Below are 17,020 nucleotides of genomic sequence, written 5' to 3'. Positions count from 1 at the left end.
CTCAATCCTCGGTACACCATAGAAACAAAGAATCGGAAAACACTACAGTTCGGGTTTCCGGCAAACACACTTGTAATCAATGGCTCAATTCTTCTCAGTTATGTATATCTCGAAAGCATGCTCCGAACTTCCGCCGCTTAGCTACCAGAGAGCACAGGCACTAGCTACCCTCAGGGCTACTACTCAGTCAGCTAGGTGCTTGGTTGCGACCTCGGGAGGCAGGCTTCCGCTTACGTGGGCGGGGATGCCGGCCCCGGGGTCCATGGGCGTTGAGATGCATATCCAGCAGTGATCCGGGCCATCGAACGTACAGATCAGCAAAAGCAACACACAGGTACAGATCTGAGATCACTTTTCGACCATATTCCACTTCGGGAATATGCCGCTATCCCGCATACGTCTTCCAAGCCACAAAAGTCCTCCAGTCAGGGCCCAGTCAGATAAGCTTGGCATCAGCCGCCTATACGAGATGGCTCCGCGGAAATGGTTACTACCCATTGTTTTCAAAATGCTTCCACAGTTTGTCCGATATTCAGACTTCAGGTACTACACTGCCACTGGGTCTGAACCCCATCGATGTCATTTGTGGACAGATCGAGCTCTCAAACAAACTTGGATCCCGAAAGCCTTGGAATCTCGGATCCATCATCTGGATTCTTGCTACCTAGCAGTGGCTGTGCGTTAATATCCAGACAGCGTAAAACTCTTCAGACACGAGATATGGCTCATCACTATAAAGAGATCGGATGTCTCTCTAGAAATATCAATTCATCCAGTAAATGCAGCAGCCAAATACCGTCGTCCTTTTCTGAAGATTATTCACGATAGACTTCTTCTTCTGCATGATGCCCTTTCGCACAGTGCCTCTACTGGCCGCAATACTCAGTCTACTCCCGGGCAGCATCGCAACTAAAGAACACCACACACTGCCCTGTTCTGCGGCAACTTTCAAGTCGCTATCTTTGGAAAATATCAAAATTGAGTCATTCGATGTTACTGCACATCATGGCTTTTCAACCAGTGGTCGTAATGCCACTGGGGGAGTGGGTGTAATTCCTGACCTTCCGAACGTCGAGGCTCCCACTGTCGATATATGCCTGATCTCTTTAACCTACACACACCCGGGACAACACGATATCATAAACACATACATTGGTCTTCCTCTCAATGCGAATAGCTGGAACTCACGATTCCTGATGCATGGCGGAGGGGCATACTATGCTGGTGGGCAAAGCAGCATTCTCACCCCAGTTTTATTAGGCTACGCATCTTCCTCTACGGACGGAGGTCATGGAACTAGCGCTTCTACTGCAGACTGGGGCCTTACAGGTCATGGAAAAATCAACTGGCCAGCGCTTCGTGACTTTTCAAGCGTTGCTATATCCGAAGCAGCAGTCCTCGGGAAAATGGCGACAAAATTATACTATGGCACCAAGGCCAAATATTCCTATTGGCATGGATGCTCTACTGGTGGTCGCCAGGGACATGCGATGGCCCAAGAGAACCCTGAACTATTTGACGGAATTGTTGCTGGTGCCTCAGCAATCAACTGGGATAGATTTGCAGCGGCGGGTATTTGGGGGCCTTTTCTTGCACAGCTTCTTGGTGAGTGGGACCTGGGCGCTGCCTGCATTCATTGCTAACCATTATGTGATATCAAGATACACAGCCGCCATTGTGTGTTGTTGAAGCGTTCACAAAGGCTGCAATCGCCGAGTGCGACGAACTCGACGGTGTCACCGATGGCATAATTGCATACCCAGGTCAATGCCACTTCAAGGCATCTTCCCTCATTGGACAAAAGGTGAACTGCACTGATCCAAGTGGAACAGTCACCATAACCAAGGAGATGGCGGACTTGATTGCTGCTGTGTGGCAGGGGCCACGCTCAACGGATGGTCGATCGCTATGGTACGGGTTTGACTACGATTCTAGTCTTGAGGCAATGATCGGAACAAGTTGTAGTTCAATCGAAAACTGCACAATAATCCCTTTCAGTGTCTCCGAGGACTGGGTAAATACCTTTGTTGTCCGCAAACCCTCGTTTAGTGTCGAAGGCCTCACTCACCAAGGATACGACTCGATTTTCCGTCAGTCCGTCAATCAGTATACCACCGTCATCGGCACCTCAAATCCAGATCTTTCCAAGATGAGAAAGAACGGAACAAAAATGCTTGCTTGGCATGGCATGGCGGACCAGTTGGTTCCAACCAATGGCTCTGTTGACTACTATGAGCGCGTGACAAACCTCGATGCTAACGTTGCAGACTACTACCGTCTCTTCCTGGCACCGGGGGTGACCCATTGCGGATTCGGGGCTGGGTTCGATCCAGCTGAAACGGTATTTGACACTATGAGAGCTTGGGTTGAGAATGGTACGGTCCCAGATCGATTGGAAGGTTTGGCTGTGGCCGTTGGGAATACTTCCGCCACTCGTTCGGGGTACTTGTGTCCCTATCCGCAAGTGTTCACCTACATTGGTGGGGATGTAAATGATGCCTCCTCATTTGATTGTGTCTGATTAGGAGACTTCATGGAATCAACTTATGTCTGCCCTAGATCTATCGGGTTTCATGTCTGGCTAAGGTTTTCTATATATGCGCCCTTGCTATTATAATCAAATAAGATATCAATCTCTCTTCCTTCTCGGACCTATGAAGAGATCTAGTCTCCGAGTGTTCTGTCGGTGCCCACGAGAAACTACTTGAATCGCCAACCATAGAGTCTTCTCATGTTCATGCTTCCTCGAGAATAATTGAGAAGTTTCTACTATACCGCACAGTACGGCCACTCCAATCAGGCGCCTGTGTTGGGCGCTGAGATATCTCTACCAATCAGCTTCCATCTCCTTCCCGTACTCCCTCCAACACTGGGAGTCCCCACTTCGGCCTTTTCAACACCTGTTCAATCGTCTTTGTGTGCATTTTCATGTCTTTGTGTGCATTTTCATATCTTTCTATTCCCAAGAACACTAGCTATACCTTGTTAGCTGTTCAAATTCTGAAAGAGGATGACTGCACTTGGAAGCATTCCATCAAGATCGGAGAGGATGTGAGAATCCAGACTTTCCAATGTGTGGGAAACGCCTTATATCACAGAACCCCAAGATCAGCGCTAAAATATTCACATCCACCGCGATAATTTGGAATAGGATAAGGCCAATGAGCCTATTAAATCAAAGTAGGCTACTTTAATACACACGCCACGGGACAGGAATAGCTAGATATGGTAAGGAAGAATGCATGACCACACAGTGATTCACCAATGATGTTCGACAAAATTGAAGCCAAGACACGCTATTCTAGAAACAGGTAGCTCATCTCGATGGACAACAACGAGCTTGAGGGTAGCTCGCACTGGTTTAGGGGTGTACGGGATTATTTAGCCGAATGAGCCTGCAACTAGACCGCTAGCGTACTTATCCCTTCAGGGTTCGGTATAAAAGCAATCTTTCCCCCGCACGTGCATCCGCACCTGTATTCAAGATACCCTGACTAGGTCCGATCCTATCATGGCAAATGACCAATCCGATATAGAACATGCCAAACTGGCATGTGCGGCGTGTAGGTCCAAGAAACGGAAGTGTGATAAGATTTTTCCCGTTTGCACGAGATGTCTAAAGTCAGTCCGATCTACTCTGTTCGTGGCCTGTCTTGATAACAGTTGATGTGTACAGCGCAAAGCAGCAATGTTGGTACTATAGCGAATCTCAATCGGAAGACTTTCCGTATGAAAAAGGAACAAACCTTAAACCAACGTATGTCTCTCAGTAAGTCAACTTAACCGAAACATACTTTGAGGCTCACAGTGGATTCCCTTTTTAGCGTCATCCAAACTCAGCCAATTGAATTCAAATCCCGCCTGGCCTGTTCAAGGTGTAGCGCGGGGGAAAAGGAAGTGTAGCAGAGACATACCATCATGTGTGCGGTGTGCGCGGTCAGTTAGCCTCAAAGAATCAGGTCGTATTCCTCTGACTCGAAGAATTACAGAATGGGCAATGTGTGCAAGTATCTTTGCTCGCCATTCGAAGATCCGGCCCATTTGGCCTCCTTCGCTTGTGATGAAATCACGGATCTGGAACACGAAGATGATGCTAGACAAGAAGAAGTCCTTGTATCCAAACGAAAACAGAGTCTGCTAACCATCGACCACGATACCCGCAGCTACCTGGATCCCTTTCACACTTATCCATCTAGGCTGAGCCGTGAGACCATCACTCGAATCCTTCACTACTGTGGGTTATCTCGAAGCGAGTGAATCACGAGGACCTATCTGATCATCATCACAGCCATTCGAGAAATGTGGCCGAAACTTTTCCCTGGCATGAAATATAAGGGAAAGACCTTCACCCACGAGTGGATGAAGTCTTGCCTAAACTGCCCTCCCTTGTTTAGTGCGTGGCTCCACTCAGGTGCAGAGCACATCATCATCCGAGAGAGGGCATCTGGCGTCCAAACGTCTACTCCGAAGGACAAGTACGAATTACTTCTGATGCGACAAGAAGCCATCGTAGGGTTGAGAAAAGCTGTCGATGATGGCTCCCCGACAATGATTACGGACCAGATTGTCATGGCTGCGTTTGCTATTGCGTTACATCCACACGAGCGAGATAAAGTCCAGCCCTCTCGGACTAAAATGGCACCTCTATCCAACCTACAACTTTTAACGCGATTCACAGACATCGTGATAATTGATGGACACGTTCGAGGGCTGCGCCATCTGGTCCAGGCCAGAGGTGGATTCGAACAGTTACAGATGCCTGGGCTCCGTGAGGGCTTGTCGAGGTAAGCAGCCTTTTAGAACATTATTGAAGTGTGTATATTTACTAAATTCCCACAGCTGGGACCTTGTTGTAGCAAGCAAAACACTAACAAGGCCCTTCTGGCCCCTGCAGACGAGATTAGAGCTCGACAGTGCTGCTGCGTTCTTGGCTTCCTTTGAACACTCCAACGTTGAAACGCGCAACTTACATGTCGTTCTCTACTCAAAGATCTCCCAACCCATGATCTGGGTATTTCACTCCCTCCGTGGATACAGCGCTCTGCTCGAAGGATATGCCGATGGACGTCTTGTCGTACTTGATCTGGGGTATACGCTTCAATTGCGAAATCTAATCCACTACCACGTAATGACCATTTCCTCTGCAATTTCGGTCGAAATCGAATCAGTTTCATATATTTATGAGCCATTTCGACTGGCGCTGATTATCTACAGCCTTCTTGTCGTGTTCCCTGTTTCATTGACAACAAGTCCTTATGAAAGTTTGGCGTGTCTTCTCCAGGACGAGCTGGAGTTGGTCCCTGACGAGGAGTGGGCATCAATGCCATCACTATTGATATGGATTTTGACTCTTGGGGGAATTGCAGCACTCGATACACCGCATCGCTTGTGGTTCGTGGAGCGATTGCATTTCGAGCTCAGAAAGTTGAACATCGGCAGTTGGCAAAAGTTTCTACACATTATGGATACCTATTTATGGCTAGAAACCCCTTGCGGTATCGAGGGTATGATCGTATGGAAGGAAGCTCGGCAGTATGGTCACCAGCCGCTTGTTGAAGACCACATTGCCCGGGGCTCTGTGTTTGATATTCCTGTCCGAGATTAGACTCTTCAAACATACGGAAGAGTCATCCATGACCGGTTGCGTATTTTATAATTATTAACTCGAACAATAGTTCGGCATACAAATATACGAAGGGTATGTCTATTAAGCTTGAAAGATCTGTTTACACGTGTTAATGCTCATGTACCAAGACTTGGAAAATATTGCAAGGCCTTCCCAAGTAAATTTGGAACTCCTAATTATTGCCGAAACAAGCGCATGGTACTGATACTCATAGTAAAGTGCCACGAAGTTCCAATTGCTTATTTTCGGGAAGGCTTTGTGGTATTATGATTTGTATGGCTAACTGATAATAGTAATTGAATCATCTTGAATAACGTGGTATTTGCTATGAAGATACAAATGATGCACGAAGAGCATATCTCTACCATATTTATATTGAAATCCGTAGCTGGCATGGATCTAGTTGAATTTATACTTCTCCTCTCGGTCCTGTTTATCGGGAAATTAGCATTTTTTCGAAGAATGTTGAACGATACATACCCAGTACTTGTTGAAACCGACACCTTCGCAGACCTCGTCATAGGTCAAAATCATTGGCGGTGCTCCTACGGTCATACTCTTCTTCAACCCGTCCAAAGCCTCCCGAACGCTCTTCAGGCGAGCAGCAACCAATGTCCAGGGGTATGCCACAGCGCTGTACCCGAGCTCAGCAAGCTCTTTCGCAGAAAGATTGTCTGTCTTGCCTCCTTCAATAATATTGGCGAAGACAGGACAGCTAATTTCTTCGACACAACGCTTCATCGCTTCTCGATCGGGTAGAGCCTCAACAAAAATCGCATCCACGCCAATGCGCACAAACTCCTTGACCCGGGCCATAGCTTCATCCCAGCCGTACATCAGTGCATCGGTTCGAGCAAGAATAAAGATATCCCTTCCTTCATTGCGGGCATCGACAGCAGCCTGGATTCGAGCATAGGCCTCCTCGCGGGAAACAACGTCCTTGCCCTTGGTGTGCCCACATCCTATCAAAGTCAGCCGTCGTCTCTTTGCAATCGAGTAGCATGGGAAGTTCAGGATCAAATCTTACTCTTCGGCCAGCGCTGGTCTTCAATCATTACACCGGCGGCCCCTGCAGCAGCAAAGCTCTCAACAGTTCTCTTCACATTCATCGGACTTCCGTATCCAGTGTCGCCATCCGCCATAACAGGCACCGAGACTTGACGAACAGTTTCCTGAATCTTGTCACACATTTCTGCCATTGCAATATATCCAGTATCTGGCAGACCATAGGAGCTGGCCACAGCATATCCTGCGAGGAAGACCATAGGAAACCCTGCCTCTTCCACAAGGCGCGAAGACAAACCATCATATGTGCATGCATGGGCCAAGATCTTGGTGGGATCATCGCGCGCCTGCAGCATCATCGTGCGAAGACTTGCAGCCTGAAGAGAGGGAATCTTTCCGCGAGTGTTCTGGATACTGATATCGATTTGGGCGATGGTTCCATCTTGGGGCCCGCTGGGGGCGACAGAGTCGAAGTGGAATGGGTAGGGAACCGTGTTGGCCGACATTTCGATAGGTGTTTATAGGCTGAATTATCTTGCGAGGATAACTCTTGGAGTATTCGAAGGGCCTGTTGACCTTTTATATCGTGAGCCGGCGTGCGATATCGGCCTCAATTCGTCTGGAATTGAATATAGCCATGAATTTCCCGCTCACGGGTATTTGGTCGCGGATAATTGGCAACAGCCATGGCGGAAATTTCCCCCTCGCGCCACCCCGAAGGCTCCCAAACTAGCCTATCAACGAATTGATATTGCAACAGCAGCCAAGGTTTATGATATTTAGATGCGGGGATGTCGGCAGTTGCAGGGTCCGGGATTTTGATACCCCACGGGGCCCCAGGTTCACCAGGTCGATCCTTGATGCGAGGATTTTAGGGCTTTAGTCCAAGGTAAACCTTAACTGGGAGATTATTTGTACCAGAACAAGTCCCCCTTTCCATCGAGGTGAGATCCAAAGCCTGACCCAACAATACCTTCTTCTACACAACTTGAGGCCCTATTTATTGAGTTGGCCATCATGGCAGCATCCAAGGACGTGGAGCAGGCCCCAAGCAGTCATCACGTTGAAGGTGATGAGCCTTCCAAATCTGAGCTTCAAGTGAATGTCCCTGAGGAACGACAATCTCTGATTCGAAAGAAGGTAGGCTTCCGAGTGCTTATAGAATGTTGTACGGATTATAACTTCTGCTAGTTCGATCGCAGAGTTCTGCCTATTGTCTGTATACTCTATGTTTTGTCTTATCTGGACAGGAGTAAGTATATCATCATTTTCGAAGGTTTGATACCATACTGACGATCTGAATTCATAAAAGGCAATATTGGTAATGCAAAGACGGCTGGGCTCGAAAAAGACCTCGACTTGAGCGACTATCAATGGTCCTGGGTTTTGTACTCTTTTTACATTTGCTACATTCTGTTCGAATGGACTACGGTACTTTGGAAAATCTTCCCTGCACACATCTACATCGCCGTGCTGTGTATCTGGTAAATACACCAACCCCCAGTGTGTGAATCTGATCATCTGCTGAAACATGAAATATAGCTGGGGTGCAGCTGCCATGTGCACTGGTGCTGTTAATCGCTTCTCACAGCTTCTTGCCTGTAGATGTCTTCTTGGAATCTTTGAATCCATATTTGGCGCTGGAGCACCTTACTTTCTCTCGCTCTTCTATCAGAGAAAAGAGCTCGGCTTCAGAGTTTCGTTGCTTCTAGGAATGTCGCCTGTCGCCAATTGCTTTGCCTCGGCTCTTGCATACGGTATCACTCAGATCAAGGGTTCTCTCGAGCCATGGCGGTATCTGTTTATCATAGGTAGGTGTACTTCTTCTACTTACACGACTCTAGTACTGACTGATTTCAGAGGGCGCACCAACGGTTCTGTATTCTCTCGTGATCTTTCTATTTCTTCCTGATTCCCCGGGAAGTGCGAAGTTTCTCGATGAGACTGAGCAGACTGAGGCTGTGGAACGTCTTCAAACAATTGACCGGACCGCCAAAAACAAACTACAATGGAAACAAGTGACTAGTGGTCTGAAGGACTATAAGAATTATGTCCACATGATGATCCATTTCTGTTGCAACTTCTCCTTCTCAGGTCTATCTAACTTTCTGCCGACCATTTTGCAGACTATGGGATATACTTCAGTCAACGCTCAAGGCCTAGCAGCGCCCCCTTACTTTGCTTCATTTATCTGTTGCATCGTTGCTGCGATAGTCTCCGATCGTTGGGGAAACCGTGGCTTTGTGGTCACATTCTTCGCCATCCTAGGCACCATTGGATACATTATCCTAACGTGTGTCACTGACGAATCGAAGACCGGGGCACGCTATACAGGAATCTGGTTTGCAACATGCGGAATCTTCCCTGCGTTGGCAATCAACATCACCTGGTTATTGAACAACCAGGGAGGCGAAAGCAAAAAAGGAGCCGGAATGGCCATGCTCGCCATTTTCGGACAATGCTCGAGTCTGATTAGCAGCTCGGTCTTTCCCAACAAGGATGCGCCATTCTATACCACTGGATGTGCTCTTGGCTGTGCCTTTACTGGCTTGATTGCCATCTTAGCAATTGGACTGCATGTATCGTTGAGATTGGAAAACGGCAGACGGGATCGATTATATGGAGAAGTCAGTGAGCATGACCGAGTAGATGTGACCGAAGGAGGAGACCAGAACCCTAGCTTCCGTTATTTGACTTGAATTCTGACTAGTGTTGAGATTGAAACATACTGATATATAGCCTTTTCAACTGCGAATGCACCAATCTCGTCCATTTGCTGTTTCTTGTATCTACTCTGGAAGTCGATTGATTGACGTCCAACTTCGAAATCACTCTCCTAAAGCTTAGAACGGATGTCAATACCCATTCTTCTGACGTATTCTGAAGTATTCTTCTAATCAGAACTCGAATGGAGAGACCAAATGACCCAGACTGGATTCGACAGTTGATCTACAACAATCGAAGAGAAATATCCGCACCCATATTTTGAGCCATGACAACCATGCTAAGCTCGTAGCAGTCCACTCACCCGAATAAATTGACTCTGATTGAGATCCTCCTCTACCTGGCTAAGCTCAATGCCCGCCCCCGCTGTTCTTGACTACCGAGTGGCCATTTTGTCTGCCTCGGAAGTTGGAAGACGGCGGATATTTCGCGAAACCCGCACCCCCGCTTCCAAATATCCGTCTTTCAACTTCCATCTTCACCAACTCAACATGACGGAGCACAAGAGACCCTCACGAAGTCGAGAGCTTCGTGAGCATGAATTTCAAAGAGGGTTTAAAGCGTGTATTCCATGTTCACGGCGAAAAGTGAAATGTCAACTCGTGGATGGCCATAAATGTGCTCGATGCAGCAGACAACGACTCGAATGCACCTTTACGACGAAGAAGCCTTGGTCGCGAGAACCTCAGAGTGCAAGTGCTCGCCAGAACAGGACTACCATTGGTACCGGGAGCATACAACAAAGGTCTGCACCCCATCTCTCAAGTTTCATTTTGGCCTGACCAAGTCTATCAGGCCGCGACGCGAGTCTCGACAGGCCGAAGGCAAACAGGGGGGTCTCCCTATATCCATGCTGCAGAAAGTGGTTTCGAGTAACCATGATGCTATGAATATCCTCTATGAGGCAGCACTTCATGAGGAAGGTCAACATCCGGTGGAGGAGCGGCCCGCCGACTCGGCATTGTGTATTCCTCGAGCTTTAAACGAGACCGACGCACTTCGCGTCTGGAACGCTTGCCGCTTCGTAAAAATGGGCTGGTTCTTATCGCACGAAGCTATCTCATTAGTCGACCAGTAAGTCTGTTCATTGATCCGGAAGTGTTTGATTCTAAATGGGATAGATTCTTCGCGAACATGAGCCCCCTCTCCCCGGTTCTGACGGATTTTTTCGCCTCACATAAAAATCAGTACTATTTGGTGACCCAAGAACCTATGCTATGCTGTACGATTCTCATGATATCTTCAAGGCATCATATCCTGCCTGGAGTTGGGGGTCGCTCTCGGGCATTTTTCATTCACCAACGCATGTGGCAGCATTGCCAGCATCTATTGATGCGACTGACTCTTGGTCAAGAGAAGATATCAAAAGCAAAGACGCGTAATATTGGAAGTATTGAAGCTCTGCTGTTGATGTCTGAGTGGTTCCCTCGACACTTACAGTTCCCTCCCGAGACGGACGGCTGGGACTCTGATTTTATCATGACGAACTTGGATGCACACGATCCTCCTTTGCCAGTTGAAGAGATAACCGTCTCTGATACATGGAAACAAGATGTTGTCGAGCCAACAAAACGCTTCGAGCATATGTCATGGATGGTCTTGAGTCTTGCTCTGGCGCTTGCCCATGAACTAGGTGTCTTTGACCCTAATGCTCGGTTGCCAAAGGCTGACAACTTAATTGGGTTCGACGCTGAGATGTATCTTCAACACCTTGAACTAAGGAGGCAACGTCTTCCAAGTCTACTTTTTGTTTTTATCAATGCATTATCATCTAGACTCGGGTGCACATCACCGATGCCTTCAGATGTTGGCCTTACAACGCCAGATCTAGCATTGCTTCAACTGGACAAAAGGGGCAATGAGTGGTTGTCATTCATGAAGACATGGAGAGAATTGAGCAGAGTTACCTCGTCAATCATGCAAACATTATTTCCATTGATGGGTACGGCTTTGGCAACTGGATCAGCGGATACATTTTTCTCCATCTTAGACCAAAAGCAGACCTTGTTGACGAACTGGCAGCAAAGGAACTTTGGCAGCGCTGGTACGAATCATTCTATGTAACCTGGTCTCTTCGGCCTTTACTGACATATGCAGTCACTGGGTCATCTTACACTGATATACTTTTTGTCGAATATCAGCATCTCCGAGTACTCATCAATTCAATCGGAATGCAGGTCGTTGTGCAACGAGTTCTGTCGAAAACCATGTATGCGGAGTCAACAATCGATACTTCATTCATAGAGAGAGCACGGCAGTTGAACATGACTGCTCGAGAGTATGGGTTCATTGAGGAAGTAATTGATGGCTGCTGTCAGACACTTGAGAAAGTGGCTACTCTCGGCAATGCAGGCTCACTGTATTTCTCTCCCATGAGATTGCTCTTCCGAACAATAAGCTCTTCGATATTTTTAATGAAAGCTCTTGCTCTAGGTGTGCGCAATAGCAAGCTTCAGGAAGCCTTGCGAATTCTGGATCAAGCTATAGAGTCCCTACAAGGCAATAACGAGGATGACAACCACATGATCCTACGATATGCTACCCTGCTGAATACGCAAGCTGCTCGACTGCGGAGAAGTCTCATGTCCTCAATTCCAATGATTGAAGCTCCCACAGTTGATTCTGGCCTTCTTCACGGGTCCTTACAATCGCTGGAAATGTATCCGTCCATGGCTCCGACTCTCAATAATGATCACGGAGGATTGTCCAACTTGTCCGGTCTTGACCCAGAAGGTCCACTTGATTTTGATGTCAATGAATGGCTATCTTTACCCTTTGAGCCATCGATGGTTCCATTCGGACCAAATGAAGGGGATAATTGGGCGAGACTAGACGGTTCTGACTTGAATCTAGAGTTTCTTTGGCAATTGCCCGCATAATCAAGCCAAGCTCATGAAAAACACGATATCCGTCTTGATAAGTTCATTCAGTATCAACAGTTACTGCTCTCGCGATCCCCCAACTACTTCCAGCAAAACGCTAAGACAAGGGACGAAGCAAAATGTTTCGACTCTGATATACTGCCATAACCTATCGCACGGCGAATAGAACGCCATTTCCGGCCTTATAGACACCAACTCATTTTGCTCCGCATAACCAGATGGAGTTCTAGTGCCAGCCATCAAGTGACTAGATCCTCCGCTGATTGGAGGACTCCACCATCGGTCTATTTCCTACCACAATATCATCATGATTGTATACGTTAATAACTACCCCTGGGTCAAGTTCTATCTCGCTCACTCATCTAAACCCCGAGACTAAGCGTATAGTATTATTCTCAGGTAACGCCTTTATTTTCTAAGGGGATCAATAAGTTTTGGCTAGATGATATACATCTCTTCCTCAAGTACCATTTATTTTCCCTTACCGCTGCACGTACTTTGAGTACTAGTCATCACGCGGGCTGAAGACTAATGAGATGGCGTCGCCAAAGCCTCCATCAAAACTTCCGTAAGCTTAGATGGTAGTTCGGGTCAGTGCTCTTGCTGCGCTGTTTGTAAGGTGGTGATAAAGTCTGCGTTGTGGTACAGCAGGATCTCCGGGATATTGGCAGGCATAGTCTTGTAGCATTGACAAATCATGTCTCAGTCTCCAGGAGAATTCCCCCTAGTTCAATTCTAGAAGTAAACTTCGGGGTGTACAGTAAACTACGTGTATGACCGGCTTTAGTGAGGCTTGCGCTAGTGGCGTTGTTTGACAGGGAGCTTGCCTCAATCTGTCCATAATCACGGATACAAGCGCGCTTATAATACAGCGACATGACTAGTGTTCCAGGGGGTAAATACGAATCAGCAACAAATACGAGACATGGGGGCCAAAATGATAGTCTCCGACAGGGTCTGAGCCCGAGACTCTGTCAAAAGTACGAAATGTACCGAGTCATAAGCTATGTGGAGCCAATAAGGCCAATCCGAATGCAAATACATTACCTACTAATCCGTGTAATTTCCAATGCCAATAGTTCTACAGTGTGCCACCTTCAACGGCGTGAAAGCTATCAACTTAGCGCACGCCCTAACCTCCCAGGTTACAAGTCTCGGAGGGTAAATCTGTCAAGATGAAATGCCGACACGGCACGGGGTTCTAAATGGCCCCCAAAAAGACAAGGCTCCTGCTCCTCAAGATATCCTTGTTCTGGTCGAGGCTACTGTGCAAAACTTACTTCATACTCTATCTATCACAACGCCCGCAGAAGTACAATACCCAAAAGTTGATCAGCTCCAATGGCTTCCGCTCAAGCCTCTTCCATCCTGAGCCAGCTCGCCGAAGCAGGCCAAGCATTCAAGCAGGATGAGCCTGGTTCACGAGAGGCTCTGATCGCGCACAGCCGCGCGCTTGTCGCCGCCCTGGAAATTCCCAGTGAATTTATCCAGAGGACATTCTGGGCCGAGGTGAGATGAATGGCATTTCTCAAATACCCAATCCAACCACAATAGCCCTCTCAAGTTCCAAAAAGAAATATGTGCTAACACGCTTCCTCCAAAGCCCGCCCAATCTGCGACTATCCGCCTAGCAGTAGACACAAACCTCTTCCAGCACCTTCGCGACGCAGGTGCCGCCGGCCTGGACGCCACAACCTTATCACAAAGTACAGGAATTGAAACATCCCTGCTCCAGCGCCTGACCCGCCACCTGGTAGCGATGAACCTGCTTACCTTCCACAACGACGCATTCCATGCCACCGAGCTCAGCAACGGACTCGCCGAGGAGCGATACCAGCATAGCATCTCGTTCTGCTATGACGCGGCCAGACCGTCGTTCAATGGATTCCCGGCATACTTCAAGGAGAATGGATATCGGGCGCCCACGCTTGGGGGCACGGATGGCCCTTTCCAGGATGCCCATGGGACAGACTTGAGTTTCTTTGAGTGGCTTGTTGCCACGCCGCCGCATTTGAGACATTTTGATTCTTTCATGTCGGCCTATCGAGCGGGTAAGAAGAATTGGTATGATGAGGGGTTCTATCCTGTTGCTGAGCGGTTGGTGGATGGGTTTGAGAAGAGTGGGGACTGTGGTGTCTTGCTTGTTGATGTTGGGGGAGGTCGGGGTCATGATGCTGCGGCCTTTGTGGAGGGGCTTGAAGAGAAGGTTGGGAAGGTCATTCTGCAGGATCGTGAGCCTGTTATTGAGAGTGTAGTTGGTAGTGCGGTGGAGAAGTTAGGGTTTGAGGCTCAGGCTCATGATTTCTTCACACCCCAGCCTGTGGTTGGTGCCCGGGCTTATTCTTTGCATTCTATTCTTCATGACTGGAGTGACGAAGATGGAGTGAGGATTCTGGAGAATCTCGTTCCGGCGCTGAAGAAGGGCTATTCGCGGGTTCTGTTGAATGAGATTGTCGTCAGTGAGGAGCAACCTACGCTCGCGGCTACTAGTATGGATATGATGATGCTGGCACACTTTGCTGTGCGGGAGAGGACTGAGGCCGAATGGAGAAGCATCTTGGAGCGAGCTGGGTTGAAGGTTGTGGCGATTTACACGTATCCTGGTGTTGCAGAGAGCCTGATCGAAGCCGAGTTGATTTAGTATTCTACTGCTGAATGCAGGGATTAGAGATTAGTTTCAGGCAGGGTCTCACCACGAGGGTATGCATCGGATACTCGGCAGATATGTTTGCCTAATTCAGTTAGGGCTGCGCTTCGAAGGATTCAGGCGGGACCATACTAGTTCAATACGAGTACTTTGGCACTCTTTCAATAATCCCATTGACAGGGATCCTGTTTTTGTGGCTTGATTCTCTTATTTTCCGGTCATTTTCTCAAGATGATCCCAATGTCACGTCGCTTGATTTCTTCTATATATTGCCCTGCCCCAGTCCAAGCTCCAAACGTGGGCCTTTGCTAAGGGGAGGGGGAACGCCAGCCCCATACGTTCTTTGTTGTATGGGAGCAATCCACAATGAGCACTATCCTCACCGACGTGGATTTCAATGAAACGAGAGCCACAGAAATTAATGTCTGCGCTTGGGTGTTCACGGGGATTGCAATTGGAACGGTCGCTTTAAAACTGACCACTCGGGCCCAGGTTAAAAAGCTGGGTTGGGATGACTTTTTTATTTTCCTTTCGCTGGTAAGAGGCATTGATTGGGCTGAAAGTGGGCAAGGGTAGTAGCTAACGGTGCCTTTTGTTATGAACAGGGTTTAAGTGTCATTGCTGCAGCGTTCGTCTCTTACTCGGTTACATTGGGATTAGGGCGTCATACTGCTGCTGTCATTGCGGAACATGGCCCCGAGAGGCTTGCTTTAACGGCTTATTGGCAGATTCTGGGTTATCGTAAGTGAGGTCTCACTAAGATTCAAGCGATTGAAGGCTAACATGTACAATCAGCGTTCAACATTGGTCGGTCCAGTCTTACTGAGTGAAAGAGGCAAATAACAACTCCAATGCTAACCATTCTGGCCAATCTAGGATCCTTCAGCTTCCCAAACATTTCCATCGCAATTCTGATCAGCAAACTGTTGGACCGAAACCCGTTACGCACAGGATGCCTCTATGCAATGACAATCCTTCAAGTGGTGCTCGCTCTGATTTCGATCTTCGTCATCTTCTTCCAATGTACACCCACAGCCGCCCTCTGGGATCCCTCTGTGAAGGGAAAATGTTGGAGTACGAAAGTCTTCAATGACTATTCATATTGGGTCAGCGCATATACAACAGTAACGGACATTGTTCTGGCCGTGGTGCCTATTCGGGCTTTTTGGAATCTGCAAATGCGGTCCTCGACCAAGCTGGGAGTTTGCATTATGATGGGACTGACTCTATTATCCGCTATCGTCACTGTGGTCAAGGCCACTTATTTGCATCTCTTCACTGATCGGACAGATCCTCGTGAGTTTTTTTTTGCCGTTGCACTGACTTCAATGTGTACTGATCCCGGGATAGTGTTCAAGGTGGTTCCATTGGTGCTTTGGGGACTGTGAGTATCCGTCTGCCTATTTTGGTGATATCTCAACTGACTTTCTACTAGAGTAGAGCAAAACGTCGTCATTGTCGCAGCCTGTATTCCCACCCTCCGTCCATTTTTCCGCAAGACCTTTGAGTCAAAAGCCTCGCATTCGGGAACGGCAAACTCAAGTTCAGGGTTAGGCTTCAAACTTTCATCTCACCCTTCACACGGCGCAACCAAGCCCATCGGTTCGGAATCTGAGATTCCGCTTGGAAAGCCAAAGCAGCAGGCATTTGATTCGGAGAGCAACAGTAGTCAGCAGGGTATCTGGCAAACACAGGAGATCTCTGTGGAAAGCGATGAGGAGACAGACTTGGAGGGTGGTGAACGCAGACACTATCAAGAGGTGGTACCGGCGAATCTGCGCATTTCAAAATAAAACAATAGAAACGCGCAATCCCAGTCGGTGTAGGCACGATATTTATGGTGTTTATTCTGAACATGTCAAATTTCGATAGAATGTAGATCGTAGAATGTAGATCGCGTTTCATTGTATACAACTCTTCCTTGCGCATGGGGAATATGATACCTCCACTGGTCAGTTGAAATGCGACTAAGAGGACCCAACATGACTATACCGTTTGTTGATTAGTCTGTCTGTAACTTTATTTTGCCTCAGATCTTCCAGAACGTGGACTAGAGAAGTTGCCAAGTATGGGGAGCTCCAGGCTGACCCTTATCAATCCATCTGCATTATCTTTAGCTAACAACAGAATGTCTAA

General features: G+C 47.8%; 7 protein-coding genes across 7 annotated transcripts; 6 read left to right on the top strand and 1 right to left on the bottom strand.

The window, feature by feature from the left end:
- Positions 1–842: 842 nt before the first annotated feature.
- On the top strand, positions 843–2,521 carry N7511_004959 (uncharacterized protein; the record flags this gene model as incomplete). Its single annotated transcript, XM_057127384.1, has 2 exons — positions 843–1,605; positions 1,662–2,521. 2 exons carry the CDS (start codon positions 843–845, stop codon positions 2,519–2,521), a joined length of 1,623 nt encoding a protein of 540 aa, XP_056986274.1.
- A 1,469-nt stretch (positions 2,522–3,990) lies between these two features.
- N7511_004958 (uncharacterized protein) lies at positions 3,991–5,605 on the top strand (the record flags this gene model as incomplete). The annotated part of the gene is made up of 3 exons (XM_057127383.1): positions 3,991–4,234; positions 4,289–4,784; positions 4,840–5,605. The coding sequence occupies 3 exons, from the start codon at positions 3,991–3,993 to the stop codon at positions 5,603–5,605; spliced, it is 1,506 nt and encodes a 501-aa protein (XP_056986273.1).
- A 420-nt stretch (positions 5,606–6,025) lies between these two features.
- N7511_004957 (isocitrate lyase/PEP mutase family protein) lies at positions 6,026–7,137 on the bottom strand (the record flags this gene model as incomplete). The annotated part of the gene is made up of 3 exons (XM_057127382.1): positions 6,026–6,055; positions 6,107–6,588; positions 6,654–7,137. 3 exons carry the CDS (start codon positions 7,135–7,137, stop codon positions 6,026–6,028), a joined length of 996 nt encoding a protein of 331 aa, XP_056986272.1.
- Positions 7,138–7,648: 511 nt separating this feature from the next.
- On the top strand, positions 7,649–9,330 carry N7511_004956 (uncharacterized protein; the record flags this gene model as incomplete). Its single annotated transcript, XM_057127381.1, has 5 exons — positions 7,649–7,771; positions 7,823–7,883; positions 7,944–8,115; positions 8,174–8,442; positions 8,492–9,330. 5 exons carry the CDS (start codon positions 7,649–7,651, stop codon positions 9,328–9,330), a joined length of 1,464 nt encoding a protein of 487 aa, XP_056986271.1.
- A 378-nt stretch (positions 9,331–9,708) lies between these two features.
- N7511_004955 (transcription factor domain-containing protein) lies at positions 9,709–12,234 on the top strand (the record flags this gene model as incomplete). Its single annotated transcript, XM_057127380.1, has 4 exons — positions 9,709–10,100; positions 10,151–10,429; positions 10,477–11,399; positions 11,453–12,234. 4 exons carry the CDS (start codon positions 9,709–9,711, stop codon positions 12,232–12,234), a joined length of 2,376 nt encoding a protein of 791 aa, XP_056986270.1.
- Positions 12,235–13,578: 1,344 nt separating this feature from the next.
- N7511_004954 (uncharacterized protein) lies at positions 13,579–14,878 on the top strand (the record flags this gene model as incomplete). The annotated part of the gene is made up of 2 exons (XM_057127379.1): positions 13,579–13,746; positions 13,841–14,878. 2 exons carry the CDS (start codon positions 13,579–13,581, stop codon positions 14,876–14,878), a joined length of 1,206 nt encoding a protein of 401 aa, XP_056986269.1.
- Positions 14,879–15,250: 372 nt separating this feature from the next.
- Positions 15,251–16,677, top strand: N7511_004953 (uncharacterized protein; the record flags this gene model as incomplete). The annotated part of the gene is made up of 6 exons (XM_057127378.1): positions 15,251–15,421; positions 15,490–15,625; positions 15,680–15,691; positions 15,761–16,180; positions 16,235–16,268; positions 16,320–16,677. 6 exons carry the CDS (start codon positions 15,251–15,253, stop codon positions 16,675–16,677), a joined length of 1,131 nt encoding a protein of 376 aa, XP_056986268.1.
- Positions 16,678–17,020: the final 343 nt, after the last annotated feature.

This window comes from Penicillium nucicola (genome assembly GCF_028828085.1).
Source record: "Penicillium nucicola strain IBT 29836 chromosome Unknown utg000003l, whole genome shotgun sequence".
In the NCBI taxonomy this organism is placed as follows: domain Eukaryota; kingdom Fungi; phylum Ascomycota; class Eurotiomycetes; order Eurotiales; family Aspergillaceae; genus Penicillium; species Penicillium nucicola.
This window is presented reverse-complemented; position numbering and strand designations above follow the sequence as displayed.